General features: G+C 53.9%; 1 protein-coding gene across 3 annotated transcripts; it reads left to right on the forward strand.

The window, feature by feature from the left end:
• The first annotated feature begins 300 nt into the window (after window positions 1–300).
• SLC44A2 (solute carrier family 44 member 2 (CTL2 blood group)) lies at window positions 301–26,840 on the forward strand. 3 transcript variants are annotated; one of them, XM_060630226.2, is made up of 22 exons: window positions 301–440; window positions 14,835–14,883; window positions 16,712–16,785; window positions 16,914–16,998; window positions 17,551–17,635; window positions 17,827–17,937; window positions 18,016–18,076; window positions 18,164–18,287; window positions 18,408–18,491; window positions 18,582–18,694; window positions 20,310–20,441; window positions 20,537–20,636; window positions 20,720–20,812; window positions 20,998–21,082; window positions 21,688–21,950; window positions 22,036–22,130; window positions 22,778–22,881; window positions 23,000–23,073; window positions 23,177–23,247; window positions 23,424–23,512; window positions 24,595–24,679; window positions 25,120–25,508. In XM_060630226.2, the coding sequence occupies exons 1-22, from the start codon at window positions 410–412 to the stop codon at window positions 25,239–25,241; spliced, it is 2,130 nt and encodes a 709-aa protein (XP_060486209.1). In that variant the 5' UTR covers window positions 301–409; the 3' UTR covers window positions 25,242–25,508. The 3 variants fall into 3 exon arrangements, with proteins under 3 accessions (XP_060486209.1, XP_060486208.1, XP_060486210.1); XM_060630225.2 differs by lacking the exon at window positions 301–440 and adding an exon at window positions 14,082–14,284; XM_060630227.3 differs by lacking the exons at window positions 301–440; window positions 25,120–25,508 and adding exons at window positions 14,086–14,284; window positions 25,517–26,840.
• The last annotated feature ends 405 nt before the right edge of the window (window positions 26,841–27,245 follow it).

Here is a 27,245-nt window from a genome sequence, read left to right on the forward strand (position 1 = left end):
AGACTAAAATTCTTGCCGATCTGATTAATTAAAAAAAAAAAGGCATCTTTCTGTCTGTTTCACTGGTACACAGTCAGCGCTCAATACCTATTTGATGAGTGAATGGGTGGGCGGACGAATGAATGGGTGACCACTGCTCCTCGCCCACCAAACACGCCAAGCTAGAGAGTCTCCCGAGAGCCCAGATGGGAAACAAAGGTTGGGGCCCCACCCTCTCCCGAGCCCGGCCCCGCCCCCCGCCCCGCCCCGGCCCGCTCCGGGCTCCCATTGGAGGCAGCGTGCGGGGCTGGCCTGGCGGGCGGGGCGGAGCCGGACCGGGCCGGGGCGGGGCGCTGCAGCCCGCGGAGCCTCCCGCCCGCGCGGGCTGGGGTCGCTCCGGCTCGGACTCCCCTCCTCGCCCGACGCGGCCATGGAGGACGAGCGGAAGGACGGAGCCTACGGTAGGAGCCGCCTCTGGCCCGCGACCGCCTCTGCTGAGTTGGGGGGCTTTGGGGGAGGGGGACATCGGAGATCTCAAACACCCGCGCTGCAGCTGGGGGCCCCCCTCCGGCTTCTCCGCTCAGCATTCCTCTCTGCGCCGGCCCCACGCCCCCCTGCTCCCGCCGGGTCGCCCTGCGTCCCCTCTCCCGCGAGCCCCCGCACCCCCTCCGGTTGATGGGCCAGGACGCACGGCGCATGCTCCACCCGGGGAGGTCCCGTTATCTGGGCGGCTCAGATGCCAGGCGGGGGAGGGGAGGCTTGGCGACCGGGGCTCGGAAAAGGGACAGGGCCCCGACTTCCCCAAATCCCCCTCCTCTTCTGGTCGCCTTAGTCCGTTTCTTTCTGCTGCTCCCACCCCCCTGGAAGTAGCCATCTCGGGCTTCTGGCCAGATGGGGAAACTGAGGCAAGCCTGGGCAGACCGAATGCTGGGGTGGAAGGCCATCGGTTCTTGCTAGCGGCCTGGAAGGACAGAAAGAAGGGCGCCCTCGGTGAGGTCGCTGTAAGGAAGAGGAAACCATTGAGAAACTTTCCTGGCCGTGTACAAGGGGCTGGGGGGTGCCCGCTACCGTTTCGCAAAGTCCCTGCGACGCGGACCCCCCCTTCCGGGGTGGGTGGCCTTCGCCTCTGGGCCCCGAGGTTGGGGCCAAGATGAGGCCCCTCCCTACCCACGCCCTGCAGTGCCTCCTTTCCCAGGGTTCCCACGGAGGGGGGTTGGCATCCTCAGTTTCTCCTTTCTCTTCTCCATTTTGGGTCCCAGGGCTGAGCTGGGCACATGTCCCACGCAGCTCTCCCCTGGGGCAAAGGGGCGCTGCTGCCCCTCCTTGTGTGACAGGAACTTCCTGGAAACTGTGAGACAGAGGCTTTGGGGAGGGGGCAGGAAACCACTCAAAAATAATCAAGAAAAACAAGCTGACTGGAGACGTACCTCCCTCCCCACTGCCTCCACAGTGGCCTCAGCAGGTTGTAGAGAGAAACAGATGGGGGAGGCTGGGACCCTCCCTGTCCAGCCCAGCCAAGAGGGAAACACAGGGACCTGGCCACCACCCAGCCACTCCCCTCCCTGCCAGCCAATGTCCTGAGGGGCCTCCTTGCTCTTGGGTTTGGCTCAAACCCCAGACCCTGTATCTGTGGGTGCTGTGCGTCCCTTGGGTGTGGCTGGCTGTCTCTGAACTGGGAATCTCAGATTGGAGCCCTGGTCAGGCCCTGCCTGCCTGTGGGCAGCACCTGAGGGATCTTTGATGTCTTTAAGGAGCTGGGGTGGGGGATGGCAGTCAGAGTGGACAAGGATGTGATTCATCAAGCCTTGAATTTGGCCAAAGGGAACCAGCCATAGATGGGCCTGAGCAAACCCTCCCAGGCCCTGCCAGACCCGCACTCCAGACAGGGGACCTCTGTGCCCAACGGAGGTTACGCTGGGCGCCGGGAGCCCATTCCATCAACAAGTATTTTTTGAGCATCTTACAGGCAGGGTCTAGACACTGAGAACACAGCAGTGAACAAAGCAGAAAAATTCTTGAATAAATGTATGATTTTAGGTTGTTGTTAAGTGTTGTGGAGCAGAGAACAGGACAGCATGTGTGTGGGAGAATCATCTAGGATTATTTTAGGTGACCCAGGGCTGGAGTTTGAGCCAATAGCCATGGGAAGATTTGGGAGAAGTGTGTTCTAGGCAGAAGGAACAGCAAATAAACCAGCCAGTTGCTTAATTATTTTTCTCTATGACGCCCAAGGAAGCCTGAGGTGGAGACTGCAGCTATGCCTTGCAAGCCAGGCCATCACCTCCTCCAGAGGGCCCCCCCCCCCAAGCTTGACTCCTTGAAGTGGGGGATCTCACGTAGTTTGTAAATAATAGTTCATTCTCATCAGAACCAAAAACCTGGAGCCCTCAGGCTGCCCCATGAAGTCTCTGCCAGGAAATGAGGGGCTTTCCTTTGGGAACAGTGTTGCAAGGGTTGCTCACAGATCCCAGTGCTCATAGGGGCACGCCTGGGTGGCTCAGTGGGTTAAGCGTCCAACTTCGGCTCAGGTCATGATCTCACGGTTTATGGGTTCGAGCCCCGCGTCAGAGCTCTGTGCCGTCCCCTCGGAGCCTGAAGCCTCCTTTGGATTCTCTGTCTCCGTCGCTCTCTGCCCCTCCCCCACTTGCACGCCGTCTGTCTCTCTCTCAAAAATAAATCGACATTAAAGAACATTAAAAAACCACATCCCAGCCCTCACACAGCCCTTGTATCCCCATGCCTTCCCATCCATCAGCTTTCATGACCTCAGGGGGTGAAGTCAGACAGACTCAGGTTCAAGTCCTGATTCTGACACTTAGGAGCTGTGTGACCATGGGAGAGTTGGCGACCTCTCTGAGACTCTATCCTTGTCTGCAGGGCTAGGCAGACCATACTCACTGCTGGGCAGCATTTTGCACAGTGGCTGGTAGGCTCTCTACATGCCAAGAGGCCTCTGGGGCCCATAATGTCGGAGACATGGATTTTCCAGAGCTGATGGAAAAGCAGCCCTCTCTGTCTAGGCATAGACTTGGCGGGACTGGGCAGGGCAGGAAGCTCCCTCCTCTGCAGACACCATATTTAGATGATATGAGGAAACTGGGAAATGGCTCCTGGCCCTGACGGATGACATCAATGGGTACCGCCATCCTTCCCACCCACCCGGGCATGAGCATGGAAAAAGATTCTAGAACTTAAGACAATACACTCTGATAGGGGGCGGGGGGAAGGTGGGAAAAAAGTAATGGTGCTTGTGTAAAAAGCAGATTCCAGGGGCACCTGGGTGACTCAGTCAGTTAAGCATCTGACTTCGGCTCAGGTCATGATCTCATGGCTCATGAGTTCCAGCCCCGCGTTGGGCTCTCTGCTGTCAGCGCAGAGCCTGCTTCAGATCCTCTCTCTCTCTCTCTTTCTCTCTCTCTCTGCCCCTCCCCCATTCTCTCTCTCTCAAAAATAAACATTTAAAAAAACAACAACAGATTCCCTGGCCCCATTTGCTAGAGTCCAACTCAGCTGACAGCAAGGATCTGGCATTTGATTTTTAAAATGTATTGTTGGGAGGGGTGCCTGGATGGCTCAGTCGGTTGAGGGTCCGACTTCGGCTCAGGTCATGATCTCATGGTTTGTGAGTTCAAGCCCCGCGTCAGTCTCCGTACTGATGGCTCAGAGCCTGGAGCCTGTTTTGGATTCTGTGCCTCCCTCTCTCTCTGCCCCTCCCCTGCTCATGCTCTGTTTCTCTCTCTCTCTGTCTGTCAAAAATAAACAAACATTAAAATATATTGTTGGGAGAGGACATTTGCTTGTTAATTGAAAGTTTATTTTTTTCAAAAAGAGGTGATACATTCACATGCTTCAAAATCCAAAAGATACAAAGACTGTGTGGCTTTATCATGAAAGGTCTCCCTTGCGCTCTGTCTCTCAGCATGACACAACCTTCTTGGCAAAGTGTGTCAGTGTTCCAGCATCTAGTGCTTTCTTCCAAATGGAGTCTAGGCCTTAGAACTTCGCGTGCAATTATATACATATTTCTTACCTAGTCGCTGTTTTTTCCCCCTTTTGCAAAAATGTCAGCAAATCCCTAGTGTGCGAACTCTGAGGCAAGATTGTGTGTGTTCAGTTCGAAGGTGTATCCGCAGTGCCTGGCACATAGTAGATACTCAACAGCTGTTTACCGAATGAAAAGGTGTTTGTTTCACATGTTGCTTTTTTTTTTTTTTCAAAGTTTATTTATTTTGAGAGAGAATGTTCGAGGGCAAGCAGGGGAGTGGCAGAGAGAGAGGGAGAGGGAGAATCCCAAGCAGGCTCCGCACCGTCAGTGCAGAGCCCGACAATGGGCTCAAACACACCAACTGTGAGATCATGACTTGAGCCAAAACCAAGAATTGGGAACTCCACCGACTGAGCCACTCAGGGACCCCTCACATGTTGCTTTTTGTTTGTTTGTTTGTTTGTCGCTTTTTGTTTCTTTGTTTAATGTATCTTGGAGACATCTCTCATGTCCGTGCCTGGAAATCTTCCTCGGTGTTTTTCTGACAGTTGCATAAAGTAATGTATGTATGGATGGAATAGTTTATATTTACCCAATCTTATATTTAACCAATCAAGAGGAATATTAAAAAAAATTTTTTTTTAACGTTTATTTTTGAGGGAGAGAGAGACACACACAGAGTGTGAGCGGTAGAGAGTCAGAGAGGGAGGGAGACACAGAATCTGAAGTAGGCTCCAGGCTCCGAACTATCAGCACAGAGCCCGATGCGGGACTCGAACTCATGAATGGTGAGATCAGACCCAAGCCGAAGTCGGAAGCTTAACCGACTGAGCCACCCAGGCGCTCCTCCAGAAGAATATTTGAGACTTTTTATTGAAGCAGACAGTTCATACGTAAAAGGAAACAAATCCTAAATGCATCAGGCTCCAGAAGTTTTCACATGGTGAACACACCCATGGAATCAGTGCCCAGATCTGGAGGGAAAAAAAAAAAATTCCCAGCACCCCACAAGCCCCTCATGCCTAAGGAGGGCCAATCCCTATTATTATTTTAATCTTTTGTGGTAAAAAAAAAAAAAAAAAAAAAAACACTAAAATTTACCATCTTACTCATTTTTCTTGTATGTTTCAATAGTGTTAAGTATATTCACATTGTTGTGCTGTGGCCTGTTTTTGTAAGGCCAATGGACTAAGAATGGCTCCATTGTTTGTAAATTGTTGTTAAAAAAAAAAAAAAAAGGAGCGCCTCTGTGGCTCAGTCAGTTGGGCCTCGGACTCTTGATTTCCGCTCAGGTCACAAATCTCAGTGAGATCGATCCCTGCATCCAGTTCCTGCCTCATGATGACAGCACAGAGCCTGTTCAGGATCCTTCCTCTCTCCCTCTCTCTAAAAAAATAAATAAATAAATTTAAATTAAAAAAATAAAAAGGAATATGCGACAGAGATGATACGTGAAACCCAAAGCTTCAAATCTTAACTATCTCCCCTTTAACAGAAGAAAATTTGCACATCTCCAGTAAGGACCTTCCCATTACCCCAGAAAGTTCTCTTATGCTCCTTCCCGGTCAATCCCCAAAGGGAGAGTTGTTTTTAAATAGGATTTAAATTTTTTTTTTTAACATTTATTTATTTTTGAGAGACAGAGACACAGAGCATGAGAGGGGGAGGAACAGAAAGAAAGAGAGACACGGAATCTAAGCAGGCTCCAGGCTCCGAGCGGTCAGCACAGAGCCTGACACGGGGCTTGAACTCACCGACTGCGGGATCATGACCTGAGCCGAAGTCGGACACTTAGCCGAGTGAGCTGCCCAGGCGCCCCCCTCATTTTAAATAGGATTTTAATCTCTTACATAATAAAATAAATATATTCTCATGGGGGCAGAGGGGAGGGGCTAAAAATTAAAAATAAGCCCTCAACCACATAGAATATTTTAGTCTTCCTAGTGAAAGAGCCCTTTACATACCCTCGACTAATTGCCCTCATCGCAGAGGTAGCAGAACCAAGAAATCTTTTGCACAAGCTTAGCCTGTTTCTGTGTGTGTATGTGGCTTCTTTACGGTATTTTTTTAAGGCTCCTCTGGCCGGCTTAATGAAAAATGGTCCTGTTCCCAGGGTGAGATACTATGTTGTCCTGTAAACAGCTGAAGTAGATCTAACCTCCTTATGTTAGCATGTGAAATAGCAAAGTAGGAAAGAATATGTGTAGCAAAACAGGGCGTGGGGGGATCAACAGCTACAAATTTGCTTCTGCACGTGTACTTAGACTGTCTGGAAGGAGGAAAGGGAAACCAGGGAGAGGAAGTTTGGGCTCTGGGCCAAGGGTGAGAGGGAGAGTGATTCTTCTTAGTCTGAAGGGTTGTTTCTGGTTGCGGCGTTTTACCTCGATAAGCACACCGCTTTACTTAATATAAACGAAGTCACTTTTTGGGCAGGTGCGGTGCGGCAGCAGGTGCTGCCGTGGCGGAGCGGACATGCTAAGAGGGGGAAACAGGCGAGATGCTGAGATAAATGAGGGAAATTCTTGGAATGTCAGAGACGGGCTCAGGAGAAAAATCATGCAGGGAAGAGGAGTGGGAGTAATCTCTAGGGCCTTGAGGCGGAGTTAAAAATTTTAAGACCATGCTAAGATGATCAGAGGCAGGAAGGAGGGAGCTGTGTAGAATGTTTCAGGGAGAGGGCGTGGCCTGGGCACAGGGTACAGGGTCTGTGGGCCATGGAGAGGACTTGGGCTTTTGTTCTGAGAGAGGTGGGAGCCATTGAGAATTCTGAGCAGAAGAGGGAACCGGCCTGACTCGGGTGCCCACAGGCACCCTCCGGCCCCTGTGAGGCGCAATGGCAGAAGCCAGACCAGGACAGAGGTGACAGCACTTATCCAGAGGCATGAATCACCTGGTACCAAGGTGCTAAGTAAATGAGCATATCTACAGAAGAGCTAAGCACAGAGTTCTGACTCTGCCAGGTCCCAGAATCCAGCATCGCCTCTGCTCCAGTCCGGCCGCCTTCTTCCTAGCCCTTTAGCACCTGTACCTTTTGTGTCCCTGAACCTTTCATATACCTGAACCTCAGTGTTTCCATCCATGAAATGGGGTTAACAACAGCATTGGCTCCTTCTTGGGGCTGTCTTCAGGGTTCAGTGAACTGATGCGGGTTCAGCACTTAGCCGAGCGCTTGGTCCATGGTAAATGCTCAATCTGTGGGGGTTATTCACAGGGCATAGAGTTCAAGGGCATGGTTGTCAGGGGCAGAGTTCAAATCCCAGCTCCAACTGGCTGTGTGATTTGGGGCAAGTCAGGAAGCATCTGCGTGCCTTGGTTTCTGTATTGGGTCCTGTACACTGAGAGCCTTGCGAGGATGGCATGAGCTTCTAGAAATAAATGTCTGGCTTGGTGCCCAGCACAGGCCCAGCACACAGTAGGTGCTCTGTTTTTTTTTTTTTTTGTTTGTTTGTTTTGTTTTTTGCTCTTAGCATTGTGACCAGGACTGTGACTCTCACCTTTCCTATTCAGACTCTTTCCTCCCCAAACTCTTGGTCAAAGGGACTCATCTGGGTGGCTGGGATCCCATTGCCCAGGCAGGCACAGATTTCTGGGAAGGCTGAGTGAGCCAGCCTGGCTGTGTGGGTGAGGCCCTGGGCTGCTGCAGGCCTTGGGGACTTGGCCAATTATCTGGAAGCCACAGGGGCTGGGTGGCACTTGATGTCCTGGCTCTAGCATTGTGACTGGGCAGCCTGTATCAGTTTCCTTATCTCCTACACCCACTGCACCGGCTGGGACGGCCTTTGTGCCCAGCAAGGCCAGGACCCAAGGGTCCCCCACCCAGCCTGGTCTATTGGCCCAGCTTTTCCACACCTTCCCCCCATACTGTTACATCTTTAGTTCTGCCTCTGTCTGTATCTGCCACAGAAAAGGCCTGGGTTGGAGCCAGAGGGGCCTTGGTTTGATTCACATAGCTCTATCCCTCACCAGCTGCGCGGTCTGAGCCTCATTTGGCCCTCTCTATCAAGTGGGACCGTGCTCCTAGTTAGTGTTTGTTGAACCCCAGACTTTGCTAAGTGCTTTTTGAGCATTGAATCCTGACAACACCCACGAGGCAAATACAGCTATCAATTCCATTCTCCAGGCAGGAAAATGGCAGCCTGGAGAGGGAAAGGGCTTGTCCATTCACCCAGCCCTTTTGTGGGCAATAATACCACTCCTGATTGTTACAAAGAGAGCACGTGAAACCTGCTGGCACAGAACCCGGCTCAACACTTGCTGGTTCATGGCCTAGAGACCAAGGGGTGGCAAACTTTTTCTACAGAGAGGCCAGAGAGTAAGTATTATCAGCTCTGCGGGCCACGTATAGTCAATCTCGCGAACCCAGCTCTGCTGTTGTGGCCCGAGAGCAAGTCACAAACAACGTGAACAGGAACGAACATAGCTATGTACCAAGAAAACTTGACTTACAGCCACTGACATTTCAATTTCACGTAATTTTCACATGACAAAATAGTCTTCCTCTTTTGACGTTTTCCAGCCATTTACAAATGTAAAGACCAGGGGCACCTGGGTGGCTCAGTCGGTTGAGCATCCGACTTTTGGTTTCGGCTGTCATGATCTCACCGTTTGTGGGTTCGAGCCCCCTAGTCGGTCTCTGCACTGGCAGCATAGAGCCTGCTTGGGATTCTCTCTCTGCCTCTCTCTGCCTCTGCCTCCTCTCAAAATAAATAAATAAAACTTAAAAAGAAAAAAAAAGACCATTCTTTGTTCTAGATCATGTGAGAACCGGCTGTGGGTGATTTCTTCCACCCTGCCCCCTCACCCCACCCCCGCCCCATGACAGTTTGTCAACCCCTGGCCTAGATGGTTACACACTGTGATCGGCAGAATCATGGTTCCCCCCACCCCCGCAAACATACCCACATCCTAATTCCTGGAACCTGTGACTATGTTAGTTTACAGGCCAAAAGGGAATTAGCAGATGAGATTAAATTTAGGGTTGTTTTTTTTTTTTTTTTCCATTTTTTAATGTTTATTTTGTTTTGAGAGAGAGAGAGATAGTGCGACCGGGAGAGGGGCAGAGAGAGAGGGAGACACAGAATCCGAAGCAAGCTCCCGGCTCCAAGCTGTCAGCACAGAGCCTGACGCGGGGTTCAAACTCATGAACCGTGAGATCATGACCTGAGCTGAGGTCGGATGCTTAATTGACTGAGCTACCCAGGCACCCCTAAATTTGGGATCTTATGATGGAGAGATTATCCTGGATTATCCAGGTGGACCCAAGGACAAGGGAGGACCCTTATAAAGGGAAGAGGGAGGCAGTAACAAGTCAGAGAGGGAGATGTGGTGGACGTGGGCTTGACGGGTGTGTTGGCTTTGAGGATGGAGAAGGGGCCATAGGCCAAGGAATGTGGGGGCGCTGGCACCCTTTAGAAGCTGGAACAGGTAAGGAAACAGATTCTCCCACAGAACCAGCCGAAAGAACACAGCCCTGCCAGTGCCTTGATTTTAGCCTAGGGAGATGCTCTGGGGATGTCTGACCTCTAGAACTGTAAGATAATGCATTTGTGCCATTTTAAGCCACCCATTCGGTGGCACTTTGATACAGCAGGCACAGGAAATTCATACAGGTCCTAACTCATGAGCTGGGTAGCCCCCCGGCTCTACTGCTCACCACAAGTATGTCATTTCTCTCTGGGCCTCAGTTTCCGCATCTTTCAAGCGGAGGTCACGATGGGATCAATCTCACAAACCTGTTGTAAGGATGAACTGAGGGAGAAGCATGCACCGTGTTGGAAAAGCGCCTGGCACATGGTGAAGCGGTCGGTAAAATGGAGGCATTGGGGCATTTGCACTGTTACCGTTTTGCAGGATTGTTGCAAAGATTCAGCGAGTTCTCATCCTGCAGGGTTTGGATCAGGCTCGATGATCAGAATCCAGGAGTATTTGGGGCACCTGGGTGGCTCAGTGGGTTAAGCATCTGACTTGAGCTCAGGTCATGATCTCTCAGTTCATCAGTTCCAGCCCTGTGTTGGGACTGTCAGCTGTCAGCACAGAACCCACTTCAGATCCTCTGTTCCCCTCTCTCTCTGCCTCTCCCCCACCTGCTCTCTCTCTCTCTCTCTCTAACTCCCTCTCTCAAAATAAATAAATAAACTTAAAAAAAAAAAAAAAGGAATCCGGGAGTATTCAACTTGCCCCTCCCCCTATTCCCACCTGCTAAAGTTAATGAGAGCTAATGGAACCCGTAACATGGTCACACCAAGCTTCCCTCCTGTATTTCTCAAGAACCAACAAGGCCAGGCCCTAGGCCAAGCCAATGCCAGGCGCCGCCGTGCATCTTTAGTTCCATCTTACAGAGATAACTCAAGTTCACACAGCAAGGTCATGGCCCTACTGTCTCATCCACAGCCACCAACTTCTCTGAGAGCTGAAACCTCTCTGTGTGTCTTCCCCTGCCCAGCCTGGCTGGGTTATGCTCCTGCTCAGACACTCTCAGTGGCTCCCACTCACCCATCGGACCTGGAGTAAGGATCTCCTACTGGTTGGTAGATGACTGGGCGAGCCACTTCTCCTCCTTGGGCCTTGGTTTTCTCCACTGTAAAATGGGTTGATGATAGGACCCCCACTATAATGAGGACAGAGCTCGAGTCAGAAACATACTCCGTAGTCAGCACCACCCACTCTTATATGGTTCCTTCCACTCTGCCAGTCTGGCTGCCATTCAGCTAACATGGAGAAACTTCTAGCGCTCCCCTTATCCCTTCTCCACCCTTACCAGTCTCACCTTTTATCAGATGTAGAAATATGTTCCTGTGTTTTTCCCTTCATACTTGTAACAGTTTTGAGGTGTTTTCTTTTTCTCTTTTAAGCACTTTTACTTATTTGAGTAATCTCTGCACCCAATGTGGGGCTCGAACTCATGACCCCGAGATCAAGAGTCACACGCCAGCCAGAGGCCCCAATCGTTTTGAGTTTTTATCTCTCCTGCATGATTAATCCATGTGGAATTTGTTTTGCTATGTGTTGGGAGTGGAGTTAACTTTTTTCTTCCGAATGCAATTGAGGCCACGACCTGATTTGTCCTCTCCCTGCCCACTGAAAATTCCACATTTACCAAGTATTAAATTCTTGATGTATAAAATTCACAAATCAACTTAAAAATTTTTTAATGTTTATTCATTTTTGAGAGACAGAACATGAGCAGGGGAGGGGCAGAGAGAGAGGGCGACCCAGAATCTGAAGCAGGCTCCAGGCTCCGAGCTGTCAGCACAGAGCCCGACGCGGGGCTCAAACTCACGAACCACGAGATCATGACCTGAGCTGAAGTTGGACACTCAACCAACTGAACCACCCAGGCGCCCCCGCAAGTTAACTTTTTAAATACTAGAAAACTCTAAGCTACATTTCTACTTTCAGTCTTAGCTACCTATACATGGTTTGTTCATTCAACAAACACTAGCTGAGTGCCAGGTGCTATTTTGGGCCCTAGATACAGTTATGAACAGAACAGATACAAACCCCTGCCCTTGTGCTGTGAACAGCAAGGGGGCAGACAATAAACAAGCAATATGTAAATGTGCGACGTGCCAAGTGGTGATAAAAAACAAAATAAAACAGGGTGACGGGACAGAGGGAAAAAGGATGCTGTTTTGGATAGGATGGTCAGAGAAAGCCTCTCTGAGGAGGCGATGACTGAGCAGAGGCCTGCGTGAAGTAGAGCCACATGGACATCTCTGGGAAGAGATTTCTAGGCAGAGGGAACAGCCAGTGCAAAGGTCCTGAGATGAGACCATGCCTGGTGAGTTTGTGTATAGCTAGTGAGGCCAGGGAGGCTGAAACAAACAAGTGGAGGGGAGAGAACAAGGGGGCGGGGCTGAGCACAGAGGGCCTTTTAGATGATGGTGAAGAGTTGGGGTTTTCCTCTGAGTGAGGCAGGAGCCATGGAAGGTTCTGGACAGAGAGAGAGACATACCCTGACTCAGATGTTCACAGACTCCTCTGGTTGCTATGGGCGGAACAGACAGGAGGGTGAGGGGAAGGCTGGGAGCTGGGAGAGCCGGGTGGAGATGCCTGCACTGGTGACAAGGGTGGGGGTAAGAAGTGGTTGGATTCTGAAGATTCTGATGGCAGAGCTGGTGTGAAGGAAAGAGAGGCGTCCCAGGCTTCTGGTCTGAGCACTTGGGAAGATGAAGCTGCCTTTTCTGAGCCGGGGCTGGTCGGGGACCATCAGGGGCTTGGATGTGACTGTGCTGAGTGTGAGACGCCCGTGAGACCCCCCAAGAGACAGGTGTCACAGGGGCGTGCAGTTCAGGGGACCGACATTTGGGAATCATCAGGGTGGAGCTGGTGGTTGAAGTCCTGCGTCTGCAGGAGTGTCCCCAAGGGACCTAGCATAGCTGGGAAGAGGCTGGAGCCTTTTTTTGTCCACTGCTTGGACTGGGTGGGTGGGACCAGCCAGCCTTGGGGTTGGCAGGAACCACAGGAACCACAGCATTTCTCTGGGAGGCCTGGTCACCCAAGGGCATGGCTTGGAGCCTTGAACCTCTCCTGTTTGCTGAAGCCTGTGGGCCAGGGGTCAGGTGGGGCTTCCACAGCTGGAGGCCCCTGGGGGGAAGGTACATTCCTTTAGGGACAAGCTGAGTTAGTGACCAGAGCCCTGCCAGGGAATGCTTGGCTCTGAGGTAGCAGCTACAATTATCGAGCACCAACTGTATATGACCACACTATATAACCCCGTTGCTGACTGTATGCCTCATACTGAATGTGTGTTCCTGCTAATCTACTGCACCAAACGTATAATCCACTGTACTGTAAAGTGTGCAGCTGGCCTCAAAGAGAGCTATTGGGCAGGGTGGGGGGGGCGGGTACAGAGAGAACAGGCACATGACTGAGGGAGTATACAGTTGGCTTGGGGAGTGGATGGTTGGTGTGGGGGTGTATAATATAGTCAGCTGACTGTATACCCCATACTGGCTGCACAACCCTTTGCTGACTATATTCCTTGCACCAGCTGTATACCCCCACCCCTGCTGTGTACCCCACACTGATCAAATACCCCCATGGCAATTGTATACCTCTTTGTTGGCTGTATGCTTCCACACCAACTGTATAACGCCAGGCTGTATGCCCCTACTGGCGTCCCTCCATACCTACTGTATATCTCCGTATCAGTTAAACACCCTTACGCTAACTGTAGTACATCCATGCCAACTGTATACCTCCTGGTATCCTGTGATTGGTCTTTGACCGGTTTTGGTTTTATACTTTCAGCCCCAATTCACAGTTGAGGCTGCACAGGGCAGGCAAGATACTGGCTGAACTGCCCTGCAGCTTGGACGGGGCAGAAGGAGCATTTGAATCTAGGGCCATGGGGTTAGAAGGGGAGTTTCACAAGAACAGATGCACAAGACTGGGCTCCCATTTGCTATTGTATATACTCAGCGCCCAGCCCTGGGCCTGCACCCAGTAGGCGCTCAATAAACACTTGTTCTACCGAACACTGGCTTCAGGATGCACAGTCAGGATGTGTGCTGGGATGGTGAGCTCAGGTGTATAAGCCCTGGGGGCCACAAAGGGCAGTGCCAGGCAGGGATGTGGCATCTGGGCTGCAGGTCCCATTTTGCCAGTCTTCAGAAGACCGGCGATGTGGATTTTTATATGGAGTTTCCCAAACGTTTAACTGTTGGCATTTCTTTCTTTTTTTTTTTTTTTTTTTTTTCTTTTTTTTATGCAGACCAAAATAAAAACTGGTTTGAGAATTTTCAGCTCAAATACTCTATATTTGGGAGTTTGGGTGCAGCCATCTGCCTGCTTTGCGGCGCGTATCTCGAGTTACCTCCCTACGCCTCAGTTTCCGTACCTGGAGAATGGGGCAATCTCAGGCGCCCTTCCAGGGTTGAGAGGTGTTCCAGGCGGCGGCGTCCGGTTGGGACGCGGGGGGCGCGCCGAGGCCGCTGGGTGAAGCCAGAGTCCCCCGGGTGGGGGCTGGGCAGGAGGAGGAGCGGCGGGGGTGGGGGGGGGGCGGAGTGGGCTAAATCGGGGGTGGCGGGTGAGTGGCGGGAGCAGCTGCGGCCCCGCCCGGGCCTCTCCCCCCTCCCTCCGTCCGTCGGCCAGTCCGTCCCGAGGCAACTGCTCCGCTAGGGCCGGTCAGACCGGTTTGGGCCGCCCCGCCTGGCTCTCCGCTGGGAGGAGCCGCCGCCAGTGGGTCCATCGGTCCCGCCTTCGGGACGCCCGCGCGTCCGGACCCAGTGCCGAGGGGGCTCGGAGCAGGCGGGCGGCGCCGGTGCTGGGCGCCCGCGGGGATGGGGGGCGAGCGGCCGCATTACTACGGGAAGCACGGTAGGCAGCGCCCCTCTTGCGCACCCGGGCCTGGCCTGTTGGAGGGGGCAGCGGGAGGACCCCGCGGGGAGCGAGAGTGGGGAGCAGACGTGCCGATCTCTGCCTGTAGCGCCTCATGCTCACGTGCCTGCACCCCTCGCCCTGTTCCTGCCCGGAAGCTGCCTCTCAGGGGTCCCTCCAGCCCCCCTCACCTGAAGAGCCTGTCTTCGTAGCCCCCTCCCCGGTACTCCTGCCGGAACCTTCTCCAGATCCCACCTTGGACCCTCCCCTCCCTACCTGGCTCCCAACCGCCCAGTCCAGCGCCCTCCCCAGTGGGTAGCCGCCAGGGGATAACTCGGGGCTGTTCTCGGTGGGCTACTGCTCCCCCTGCCTTGCCCTGCCAGCCCTGGGGGCTCGGGCGTGGTCGCCTGGAACTGGGGTGAGGCAGAAAAAACTCGCTGGCTCTCTGGAAGTTACTCTTCCCTGGGCCAGAGGGTACCCCTAGGGACTTCTGGGTGGGGGGGCTCCCATCCCCTTCTCGGTCACCCTGCTCGATCTTCCTGATTTTCAGGAACACCGCAGAAGTATGACCCTACCTTCAAAGGACCCATTTACCACAGGTAAGGGCCCTGGGTTCCTGGGAGGGGTGGGGTCTCTGCTGGTATTGCCTCTACCCATTTCTTCACCTCCCCCCCCCCCCCCCCATCTGCTCTCCAACAAACTGGTGATAGATATTTGCAACTTGACAATTAAAGAGCTAATTTCCTTAATATACAAAGAGTCTTTACAAATGCATTTTTAAGCTCAGGCAAAAGACTGGAAGAGATAATTTCTAGAACAAGAAGTACCATAGGCAGTGAAGTTATGGGAAAGTACTCAAACTCACTGATAGGTAAAGGAATGGATAAAACAATAACCAAACAGAATTTCGCCACCATGGATTAGCAAAGATGAAAAAGATTGGCATTTAGGCTGTTGTGAATCTAACCCACACAGTGTCTTCTTGGAGGGAATTCGGAAATACGAATTTTTAAGTGTGCAGCTCTAAGGGCGCCTGGGTGGCTCAGTCCGTCAAGGTTCCGACTTCCGCTCAGGTCAGGATCTCACGGTCCGTGAGTTCGAGCTGTGCTGACAGCTGGGAGCCTGGAGCCTGCTTCCGATTCTGTGTCTCTCCATCTCTTGGCCCCTCCCCTGCTCATGCTCTGTGTCTCTCTGTCTCTCAATAGTAAATAAATGTTAAAAAAAAAGTTTTTTTAATAAAAAAAAAGTAATAATTATGCAGCTCTTTGTTCCAAAGAGTAAAATTCTAGGGAAAAAAAATTCTCCATCAACCTTGTACACCTGGACAAAAAGGGATGATGTAGCTGCTTTTTTGAAAATGACAAGACCCAGCAATCTGAATGTGCATCTTTGAGAACTGGAACTGGTTTGATAAGTTACAGTGGATCTTTGGGTCCTACTGTTCCGCAACTGTTAAAACGTACAAAAACCCTTGTAAGTGGTGACGTGGATCACTGACAAAATATTAAGTGAAAAACAGCAAGACACAGAACAGTGGGTGTATCACAATCACTTGAGTTAACAACAAAAAATGGTTTTTGAACATTTGTATCCAATAAATAACCCAAAAGACTCAGGAGAGGGGCACCTGGCTGGCTCAGTCAGAAGAGCATGTGATTCTCCATCTCAGGGTCTGGAGTTCCAGCCCCACGTTGGGCGTAAAGATTACTAAAAAAGTAAATAAATAAATTGAAAATAAGAAAAATCATTAACAAAGTTTATTTACAGGGAGAGGGGCCGTGTGGGTGACTTATTTTTTCATTGCATGCATTCCTGCATAATTTAATGTTTATTTATATTTGAGAGAGAGAGAGAGAGAGAGAGAGAGAGAGAGAGACAGTGTGTGAGCGGGGGAGGGGCAGAGAGAGACAGAGACATCATTGGAAGCAGGCTCCAGGCTCTGAGCTGTCAGCACAGAGCCTGACCCGGGGCTGGGACTCATGAGCCATGAGATCATGACCTGAGCCGAAGTCAGACACTTAACCGACTGAGCCACCCAAGCGCCCCAAAATAGTTTACATTTTAAAAAACATTACTGCCAATTGCTATTAGAGGTGTGGGGACGTGGGCACTCTGAATCAGAAGAGAGCTGAACACTGTGGCCCACTGCTTCAAGAACAGTGTAGCATTAGGTATCAAAATGTAAGGGTGCCGGGTTGTCTGGGTAGAGCATGGGACTTCTGATTTTAGGACGTGAGTTCCAGCTCCTTGTTGGGCGTAGAGGTTGCTTTAAAAAAAAAAAAAAGGCGAAATGTACATGCTCTTTGGTACAGCATTCACACCAGTAAGGAATACGTGGCTGTGCGTTATGTGTTCCGGGCAGCATAGGGTCCATGATACACAGTCCCCAAGGTTCCCACAACAAAGATGCTGTTCTTTGTTCCCCAGGGGCTGCACAGACATCATTTGCTGTGTGTTCCTCCTCCTGGCCATTGTGGGCTATGTGGCTGTAGGCATCATAGGTGAGTGGAGGAGGGCACAGAGTCGGGGTTCCAAAGTGGGGGGGGGGGGCAAGCCACAGCCTCTAGGGCAGGAACGGGGATGATGCTCAGGGATGGCCGTGCCTCAGTGTCCCTGGATCCCTCCACAGCCTGGACCCATGGGGACCCTCGAAAGGTGATCTACCCCACCGATAGCCGAGGCGAGTTCTGCGGGCAGAAGAGCACAAAAAATGCGTGAGTCTGGTTCCTTGGGGCCTGGTGGGACTGGGGAGGCATGGGCGGGAAGGCTTCGGCGGGAAGGCTTCGTGAGCATGGGAGAGAAGGTTCTAGGCTTCCCCCACCTCCATCCATCCATTAGTTTAGTCAACAAGTATTTATAAAGCTCCCACTTTCTCCAGCTACTATTCTAGGCCTGGAGGACACAGCACTAAGTGAGACATTAAGAGTCTTGTGTGGTCGCTCACACTTTAGGCGAGGGACAGAGAGGAGACAGTCCTGGATCTGGTGTCGTCACATGGTGATGAACAGATGAGCCAAAAGCGAGTTCAATCCAGGCTGTGGCACTCCCTGGCTGTGTCACCCAGGGCGAGTGTCTCAACCTCTCTGGGCCTCATTTTCCTCAGCTCTGAAATGGGGACAATAACAGGCTGTTGTGATGGTTAGATGAGCCAAAAGGCAGAGCTTAGAACGGCGCCTGGTGTGGAGTGGTCGTTGCTAAGGTTGTGGTTTTCATGAGGCATTTTATATGCCATCATGACAGTTTCCATCTCCCTTCCCCAACCCCAGGAACAAACCCTACCTGTTTTATTTCAACATTGTGAAGTGTGCCAGCCCCCTGGTCCTGCTGGAATTCCAGTGCCCCACCCCCCAGGTAATGTGGCCTCTCCCCATCTTCTTTGCTGTCCCTGCTTTCTGTCACCGGGGCCTCTTCTCCCTATAGCAACAGCTTCTCTCTCTCAGCCCCTTCTTTTCCCTGGTGAATGGGAAGTGGGACCTCTGTCCTGAGTGGGGATCGGGTGTCTGTCTTGATCCCACCCAACCCCTGCCTCCTGCCCCCCCAAGATCTGCGTGGAGAAATGCCCCGACCGTTACCTCACCTACCTGAACGCTCACAGATCCCAGGACTTTGAATACTACAAGCAGTTCTGTGTGCCTGGCTTCCAGGGCAACAAGGTGAGGGGAGCCCAGGTGGGGGCAGGGGACAGAGTGCTGGCCTGGGGCTTTAACCCCCCCCCCCCCCTTTCTTGTCAGGGTGTGGCTGAAGTGCTTCGGGATGGCGACTGCCCTGCTGTCCTCATCCCCAGCAAGCCCTGTGAGTCTGGGGTTCCGTAAGCTTGGGTGGGCCGGGGAGAGGTTTCGGGGACTCAGCCTGACTGGTCCCTTTCCCTGCTCCATGCAGTGGCCCGGCGATGCTTCCCAGCCATCCACGCCCACAAGGGGGTCCTCATGGTGGGCAACGAGACAACCTATGAGGACGGGCACGGCTCTCGAAAAAACATCACAGAGCTGGTGGAGGGTGCCAAGTGAGGACCGCCGCCGCCCATCACAGCGGTGTCCCCCTTTCCTGGGTGGGACAGGGCATCCCCTGGGGCTGGCCCGATCAGGGAGGGGCTCTGACACCAGCCTTGTTTGCCCTTCCCCAGGAAGGCCAATGGGGTCCTGGAGGCGCGGCAGCTGGCCATGCGGATATTTGAAGATTACACAGTTTCCTGGTACTGGATCGTCATGTAAGTCGGGAGGGAAGGTGGCCCTTCCTGTCTGTGTGTCCTGGGGCTGGTGAGACGATCGCTGTGCTCATGCCCCCATTTTATCCCCAGAGGCCTGGTCATCGCCATGGTGATGAGCCTCCTGTTCATTGTCCTGCTCCGCTTCCTGGCTGGCATTATGGTCTGGGTGATGATCATCATGGTGATTCTGGTGCTGGGCTACGGTGCGTCCCCCCTCCCGGCACCCTCCCCACCCCCCAGTCTGCAAAATGCCTGTACCCTTTGACCCGACAGTGGCCGGCAAGAATCTTGACCTAAGCCGTGAGACATTCTCCATTCTTCTACTTGGTGTGTTTGTGAAAGATGTTCATCTCGGTGTTGTTTATGGGAGCAGGCGCTTGGAAACAACCTCAGTGTTTATCGATGGGGGATGGGTTAACTCGTAGCCTCCCAGGCTGGGACCTGGAGCTGTATTTTATCTACATCAAAAAGCATTCTCAAGCAGACCACTTAACACAGTGATTAAAGATGCGAGCTCTGGCACCAGACAGCTGGGCATTAAATGCTGGCCTTGCCAATTCCTTCCTCCGTGACCGTGGGCAAGTGACTCACCCTCCCTGTGCCTCAATTTCTTCCTCTATAAAGTGGGGATAATTAGTATTTACTAGTTAGGAGGCTTAATGAGAAAAAGTGTGCAGATGAGATGCGGGGGGGTGGGGGGGGGGGCGCGTAGATTTCAGGCCCGTGGAACCCAGAGGTCATGCTCAGAATTCAGTGGTTTGTATTTTGATTATTTAGACAAACTTTCCAGGGGAAAGATGCCTGATAGGCAATCCAATGTGAGGATACAGATATTAAAACACTCACGTTAATCACTGGTTTCTGGCTGGGTGCTGGCATCTTAGGCAAATTTTTTTTTTAATTTTTTAAATTTATTTTTGAGACAGAGAGAGACAGCATGAGCAGGGGAGGGGCAGAGAGAGAGGGAGACAAAGAATCCGAAACAGGCTCCGGGCTCCGAGCTGTCAGCACAGAGCCCGACACGGGGCTCGAACTCACAGACTGTGAGATCATGACCTGGGCCGAAGTTGGACGCTTAACCTAGTCACCCAGGCACCCCCATTTTTTTTTTTTTTTTTACTTTATCTGGATTTTACAATTTTATTCTTCAAAGAGCAAAGGGGAACATTAAAAGTCCCTAATACGGCCCCACTGAATGTTAACACCCATATCCTTCCTCCCCACCCATGAATCATTGTTATAAGGTGGCAAGGAAAACCTCAAGTCACACAGCAGCCTGATACCTATTCAGTCACTCACTCATTCCTATAGGCAGGCGTGCGTCAAACACGTATTGAGCGCCTATGTGTCCTAGGAAGTTTTCTAGGTCCTGGGGGATGCGGGGAAGATGGACCAGAAATAATAAACCAGGTGTGTGCAACTCCTGATCTCGGAGTCGTGAGTTTGAGCTCCAGGCTGGGTGTGGAGATTACATAAAAATATAATCTTAAAAAAGAATAATACTAATAAACTAGAAAACTCTCTAGCAGGTCCAAGCAGAGAAAGGGGACAAGAAGTCGAGTGTGAGGGTGTGTGATTTGAAACAGGAGAAGGGGTTTGGGAAGGTCTCGTTAGAAGGTGCCATTAAATAGAGACAAGGAGGGTGTGAGGAGTCTGGTACCAGACAGTGGGCATAGCAAGTGCAAAGGCTCTGAGGCAGGAGGAAGCACCGGCAGCCTCTGTCCGCTCTGGTTTCTGCTTCTGCTCAATGGGGGTGTTTCCCCCTGCTTTGCAACGTCGGGGGAGCATTCCGTGGGCTGAGGTCGGTCCCCTGTGCAGGAATATTTCACTGCTACATGGAGTACACGCGACTGCGTGGCGAGGCCGGCTCCGACATCTCCCTGGTGGACCTCGGCTTCCAGACAGACCTCCGCGTGTACCTGCACTTGCGGCAGACCTGGATGGCCTTCAGTGAGTCCCAGCCCCCCCATCCTGCCCTCCGGTGAGGCCTGGGAGGGAGCGGGGACAGGCAGCTGGCAGCCTCTGCCACCCTCTGCCTCCCGCAGTGATCATTCTGAGCATCCTTGAGGCTGTTATCATCTTACTGCTCATCTTTCTGCGGAAGAGAATTCTCATCGCCATCGCACTCATCAAAGAAGCCAGCAGGTGGGTGCCAGGGTGCCCGGGGTTGGGCTGGGGTTTGCCCCGGGGGTGCTGGGGCCCTGATGCCTGTGTCTGCTCCTCCCCAGGGCCGTGGGATACGTGATGTGCTCTCTGCTCTACCCACTGGTCACCTTCCTCCTGCTGTGTCTTTGCATCGCCTACTGGGCCAGCACTGCTGTGTATCCACCGTCAGACCCAGATCCCTGACCCCCCCCGGGGTGGGGCGGGTGGCTAAGGGCCAAACTTGCCTGGAAGTGACCTGCAGCTTGGGGGCAGGGCCGGAACCTGGTGGCAGGGGGTGGGGGGAATGGAGCCTTTCTGGGGTCCCTCGTCCCAAATGTTGGGCTCCTTAATGAACCTCCAGCTTCCTGTCCACTTCCAACGAAGCTGTCTATAAGATCTTTGATGATGGCACCTGCCAAGTTGCCGGGAAAACCTGCAACCCTGAGGTGGGGGTCGGCTATTTCCCCAGCAGCCCACAGGCTATCTGAAACCTGTCATCTCCCCGCTTGGGGACCATTCAGCAAACATTCAGTGCCTGCTGTATGCCCTGTGCTGGATGTGGGGAGCGTGGAGGGGAAGAGCTCCAACTGGGCAGCCCCACCCCACCCTAAATGCTGGACCACACCCACCTTTCTCCCCTTGACTTCATTTCCTGCCCCACACCCCGCCCTTAATCCAATGATAGCCAGTTCTTGTTTCTAGAACCCCTTCCTTGCCTTTCATAAGCCCCTGTCCTGACCCCTGTGGTCCTCATACTGATCTCTACCACTCTTGTCCTGTCCACGTGACCACTCAACTGATGCATGACCCCACTCTGATCCCCAGGATGGGTTATCCTGCCTCATCGACACCTGTGGAGTCAACAATCCCATCTGGCTTCTAGAACCCCTATTAAAAGCCCCTATACGGAACTCCCAATCCCTTGACTTAACTCTGACTCCCATGACTCCTGTCCCACTCCATGGGCTACCTGACCCGGGCCTGATGCCCAGAACCCCCTCTGAGCCCCTGGCCCCTATGTTGTGACCCGGCTCCCCATCCTTCCCCGCAGACCTTCGCCTCCTCCAATGAATCTCGCCTGTGCCCCGGTGCCCACTGCCAGTTCGCCTTCTATGGCGGTGAATCCGGCTACCACCGGGCCCTGCTGGGCCTGCAGATTTTCAATGCCTTCATGTTCTTCTGGCTGGCCAACTTCGTGCTGGCCCTGGGCCAGGTCACGCTGGCTGGGGCCTTCGCCTCCTACTACTGGGCCCTGCACAAGCCAGACGACCTGCCTGCCTTCCCACTCTTCTCTGCCTTCGGCCGGGCGCTCAGGTGGGACGCCGGGTGGTCTGGGGCTGGGGGCGAGATGGGCTGGAGGAGCCTTGGCCTGGCCGCTGACCACCCCCTTGGCCCTCAGGTACCACACAGGCTCCCTGGCCTTTGGTGCCCTCATTCTGGCCATTGTGCAGATCATCCGAGTGATGCTCGAATACTTGGATCAGCGCCTCAAAGGTGCGGCCCACCAGTGGCTCACGAGGGCCAGTGGGAGGGGGGGCGGGGGGCGGGGTTAAGGCAATGGGACTGTGATTGGTTTCTGCTTGTAGGGAGCTTGGTTAGTTCCTAAGGTGGAAGAATGGCTGAGGGAGTCCAGTGGGTGGAGTTCTTAACCCTGGGGTAGCGGATGCGGACCCGGAGGCCTGGGGCACCATTGGTTCCTGAAGAGACTAGGATTTGTGTGTGAGGAGAAGAGCGGGGCTAAGACATTTTTTTTTGCTGCGGTGGAGCTTGGATTGGTTATTCTTTGGGGTGGGGCCAAGGAGGCGGCAAGGATTGGCTTCTGCTTGGGAGGCGGGGCTGGGGCAGGTGTGTGGGTTGTGATTGGTCCCTATCCTAGAAGCTGGGTTGAAAGGCTTCAAGATTGGGCCCCTCCTAGGGGCCGGAGCCCCGGGCCCGGTTGGTTCTTACTTGGGTGAGGGCCAGGCCCCCCGAGGGTTCTGGATCAAATTTCCTTTCCCTGTCTCTTTGAGAAGGCAGGCTCCAGAAATCTGGATTGTGTGCGTGTTATGAGGGTGGAGGGTGGTCCCTACCGGGGGGGGGGGGGGGGGGGGGGGGGGGGGGGTTGTCTCCCCTCACCTCTGCGTCCTTCTCTTCTCTCTTAGCTGCAGAGAACAGGTTTGCCAAGTTCCTCATGACCTGTCTCAAATGCTGCTTCTGGTGCCTGGAGAAGTTCATCAGATTCCTCAACAGGAATGCCTACATCATGGTGAGTAGACCTGGGACCCTGAACCAACCTGCCAACTCCTGCTGGGTGAGAGCAGCCCTCGTTCCCAGCCGGTGGGCCTGATCCCTCCTCCTCCTCCTCCTCTTCCTCCTCCTTCCAGATTGCCATCTACGGCACCAACTTCTGCACCTCGGCCAGGAATGCCTTCTTCCTGCTCATGAGAAACATCATCAGGTCAGGGAAAGCACCATCCTCTGGCTGCCTCCCTCCTCCCCCCCCCCCCCCCCCCCCGGTCCCTGAGCCCCTATTCATGCCTGCTCCTCACTGTCCCCTGCAGAGTGGCTGTCTTAGACAAAGTTACCGACTTCCTTTTCCTGTTGGGCAAACTTCTGATCGTGGGTAGTGTGGGTGAGTGCCGCTGGTCAGCCTACTGGGGGGGCTGTGGTTGGGGTGACTTGTGAAGTGCTGTCGGGCCCCGCATCTTCTTTTGTGACGCCGGCCACGGTGTCTGAGGTCTTCTTGGGGGGAGGGGCCGCTTCCTTTAGTCAGAACCCTCAACCGTCTCGTTACCTCCCTCTCTCCAGGGATCCTGGCATTCTTTTTCTTCACCCACCGTATCAGGATTGTGCAAGACACAGCGCCGCCCCTCAATTATTACTGGGTCCCTATACTGGTACGGACCTTTGGGGACGGGTGGGGATCCAGGGAGAAGGAGGCGCTGGGGTCCTCCTGGTCTCTTTTAACTAGACAGATGTGGATGGAGGTCAGAGGTGGGGGATTGATTATGTATTCAGTCCACAAACACGTAGTAAATACCTACTGTGTACCAGACACAGGGGGAGGAAGGGCTTCCCTCCAGGGGGCCTTCCAGTTCAGAGGCAAGTAGACATCAGTCAGTAAGGATACGGGTGGCTGCATGATTGCACACTGACTCGTGCCACCTGGGGGGGGGGGGCTTACGGGGAACCGTTAGAGCCTGTGCGGGAGGATTTGGGCAGGTCTGGGAGGCCCGGTGTCTTCACTGTGGAAGTGATGTCAGATCTAAGATCTGAAGGAGATAACAGGCCACATCCAGGCAGAGGGAACAAGATCGGGGGCCGTGAGCTGGGACTGTGCCAGGAAATGAAGAAACCGGTGTGGGGGGAAGGAGGTGGAGATAGGGGCAGGGAGGTGATGGGGCCGTGGAGGTAATGTCATGCACCCTAAGAGCAGTGCAGGCCTTGGAGCCCAGTGACCTAGAATTTTATCTGACTCTCTCTTTGCTCGTTCTAAGATGGTAACTTTGAGCAAGGTATTTAATCTCTCCATGGCCCACTTCCTTCAATCCATAAATGTTTATCAGATACCTGCCAAGGCCCTGTGAGCCTCCAGATTGCTGGGGGTATAGCAGTAAGTGGGACAGATACAGTCTGATGGGGATGAGGGCGTTATGTCTGTAGTACCCTAAACATGCATAAAATTGCAGCCAGGGTCTAGCTGTCAGAAGCAGCTTCGTAGAGGAAGTGGTATCTGAGGACTCCACGTATGAGCTGGAAGCAGAAAGATAAGGAGACCTTAGACTAGATTAAGTTGGGACGACAGCATGTGCAAAGGCCCTGGGGTTGAAGAGAGCAAGGAGTGAATGGCAGTACTTTGGATATTACTCTAAGGAGGGCTTATCAGCAGGGAAATGACCTGATCCCAGCCTGGGAGGGTGTGGCGGGTGGGAGTTGCCCTGGGAGCTGGGGTGGAAACATCTTGGCTCCCCTTGCCTAGACGGTGATCATCGGCTCCTACCTGATTGCCCATGGCTTCTTCAGTGTCTACGGCATGTGTGTGGACACGTTGTTCCTCTGCTTCTGTGAGTGACCCCTCACCCAAACCCTTGCCAGGCCCTGACTGCCTTCTCCCCTCTGGGCATAACATCTTCTGATGGGGCTATGCATCCAACGGCCAGGTGCCCCCAGCTTCCCCGGGCGTCCGAGGGCCCTGGCATGCCTTCTCGGCTTCCTCCCTGCGCTCGGAGCTGCTCCATCCCGTTGTGCCCTGGTCCGGCCTGCAGCTAGAACGCTCTGCCCCTGGGCCCTCGGCTTTGGGGTTTCTGGCTTTGTTGGGGGGGGGATCTGTGGCTGCTACTAACTTTGGTCTCTCCATCTGTCTGTTTTTTGTTTTGTTTTTTGTTTTTTCTCTTCTCTTCCTCTACTCCATGCCTGCTGGCTTCCCTGTTCTTCCCTGCCTCCCTCTTTCCCTCCCTTCCTGACCACCCCATTTTCCCCCTGCCGGTTCCTGGGGGGAGCCCAGGTGAGGACCTGGAAAGAAATGACGGCTCTCAGGAGCGACCCTACTTCATGTCGCCCGAGCTGAGAGACATCCTGTTGAAGGGGAGTGCGGAGGAGGGGAAGCGGGCAGAAGTCGAGGAGTAGAGAGGGAGGGAGGCGTGGGGGCCACACAGGCCTCCTCCTTTCCTCCCCGTAGACTGGGGGTGCATGCGGGACTTCCCCTGCCCGGGAGCGTGGGGAGCGTGTGTGTGTCCCGTTCCCGAGCCTTCCACGGCTCGCCCCTCTCCTGTGTCTTGCTTCCTAATCCTCTGAGGCTTCTCTGTGGCCCTCGTCCCGTCCCCCCCACCCCACCCCCGTCCCCGGAGGCCCCTGCCCGGGGGCTCCCCTCATGCCACGGTCTCTGGGGCCTCTCTCCGCAGTGGAGGACCTGGAGAGGAATGATGGCTCAGCCGAGAGGCCTTACTTCATGTCTCCCAACCTCAAGAGGCTCTTGAACAAGACCAACAAGAAGCTGGCCGAGTCCTAAAGGCCCCGCTCCCCCGCGCCCCACACACCTCTCCAGAAATCTCACACCGGGTGCTCGGCAGCTGGGCCAGAACCCTTGGCCCGCTGGGCTCACGTGAAGTCCTGTCACTGCCGCCCCCCCCGCCCCGCCCCCACCTGTCCGGTCACCACTGGACCCCAGGGACCTGAAGGATTCGGGGCGTCTCCTCCCCTGTGCCGAGGGGCCTTCGGAGTTTTCCTGGCGGCGCCCCGAGACGCCACGAGTCACTCCAGCTCTCGCTGGCCTGGACGGGGAGAAGTCCGTTGAGGCCTCTGATGTCCGACCTGCAGTGGGGCCCGACCTCTGTGGGCCACCGCCCGCTTCCTGTCGCTGCCTTCCAACGGGGCAGTGTCTGCGTCTGCGACCGTGGTGGCCGAAGCGGGCTGCGGTTCCTCAGGCGCCCGTTCTCTCGTGTCTGCTCCGGCCAGGACCAAGCCCCTTCTCCATGGCCGAACGGCTGACTCACAGGCTGCCACATGCGTTTCTTTCTTTCTTTTTTTTTTTTAACCTGGACGTGCATTAAAGGGTCTGTTAGCTTTTTCCTGTCTGTCTCAACGGCTGAGCCGGGGCCAGCTGAGGAGTGCCTTCTGTTGTCCCCTCCCCGCCGAACGTGGCTGGGGTGGGAGTGGGGTGGCCAGGTGGGGGTGTCTCCTGGCATGGGAGGCCACAGCAGGGGTGTCACGGAAGGAGAGGGAGCTAGTCTGTTGGGGGAGGGCAGCTGGGAGCAGAGCCGGTGCAGGAGGGAGGAGGCCGCTAATGGCTGTTTGATGGGAACCTGCTGGCTGGCTGGCTGGAGGAGTTGGGCCCGATTTCCCCCCTTCTCCTGCCAGTTACTGACACAGCTCTCTTTGTAAGAGAGAAAGAACCTGAATCCCCCAAGGGGCGATTTCAGGGGAAGGGGTGGGTGGGGGCAGATGCCGTGAGCAAACCGGGCCGCCTCTGCGCAGTCACCTCGCCTTGAGGATTCTTTTGCCAAATTGGTGGAACTCCATGGACCTGGTCTCCTGGTTCCCCCTTCGCCACGTCCCAGGCCCCTGACTTCATCAGCACCGTGTTAGGGTCCGGAAGAGGGAGAAACCCAGGCCTGGGGTCCCAGGCTCTTGTGTCTGCCCGCCATCCCTCAGGCCCCCTCGTTCTGTCTGCACACTCTTGCGTGTTAACTGCATTCCAACCACTAATAAAGTGCCTATTGTACAGAGCCCGGGCCTGGAGTGTTTGTGGAGTGAGTAGGAGGCTGGTAGGGGGAACCCCAGCTTTGATTGTCCTGGGATTCATTCTCTGAGCTGGGGCGAGGCTCTCAGGGGAAGGAGGGAGGGCAGGGAGCCTTCTGTCTGCTGGCCCCGAGTCAGCCCGAATGGTACCCTGCGGGTAGCTCAGGTTTCTTCTGAACAAATAGCCCTTATTAGGTTCTCATCCCTACACTCCAGAAGGCGACGATGGCCTGTCTTCCCCCCCACCTCCTCAGTCACATGGCCTTTGTCCCCAGGCCCAGGCACCTGAGGCACCCACAGTCTAGTCCAGCCCCTTTGGGCCCGCAGAACTGCAAAGAACTGAACCCTGTCCTGCTGCCTAGGGGCTCACTGCTGCCCCCTGGTGCAAGCTAT

The sequence above is a fragment of the Panthera onca genome, chromosome A2, assembly GCF_046562875.1.
Source record: "Panthera onca isolate mPanOnc1 chromosome A2, mPanOnc1 haplotype 2, whole genome shotgun sequence".
Taxonomy (NCBI): Eukaryota; Metazoa; Chordata; class Mammalia; order Carnivora; family Felidae; genus Panthera; species Panthera onca.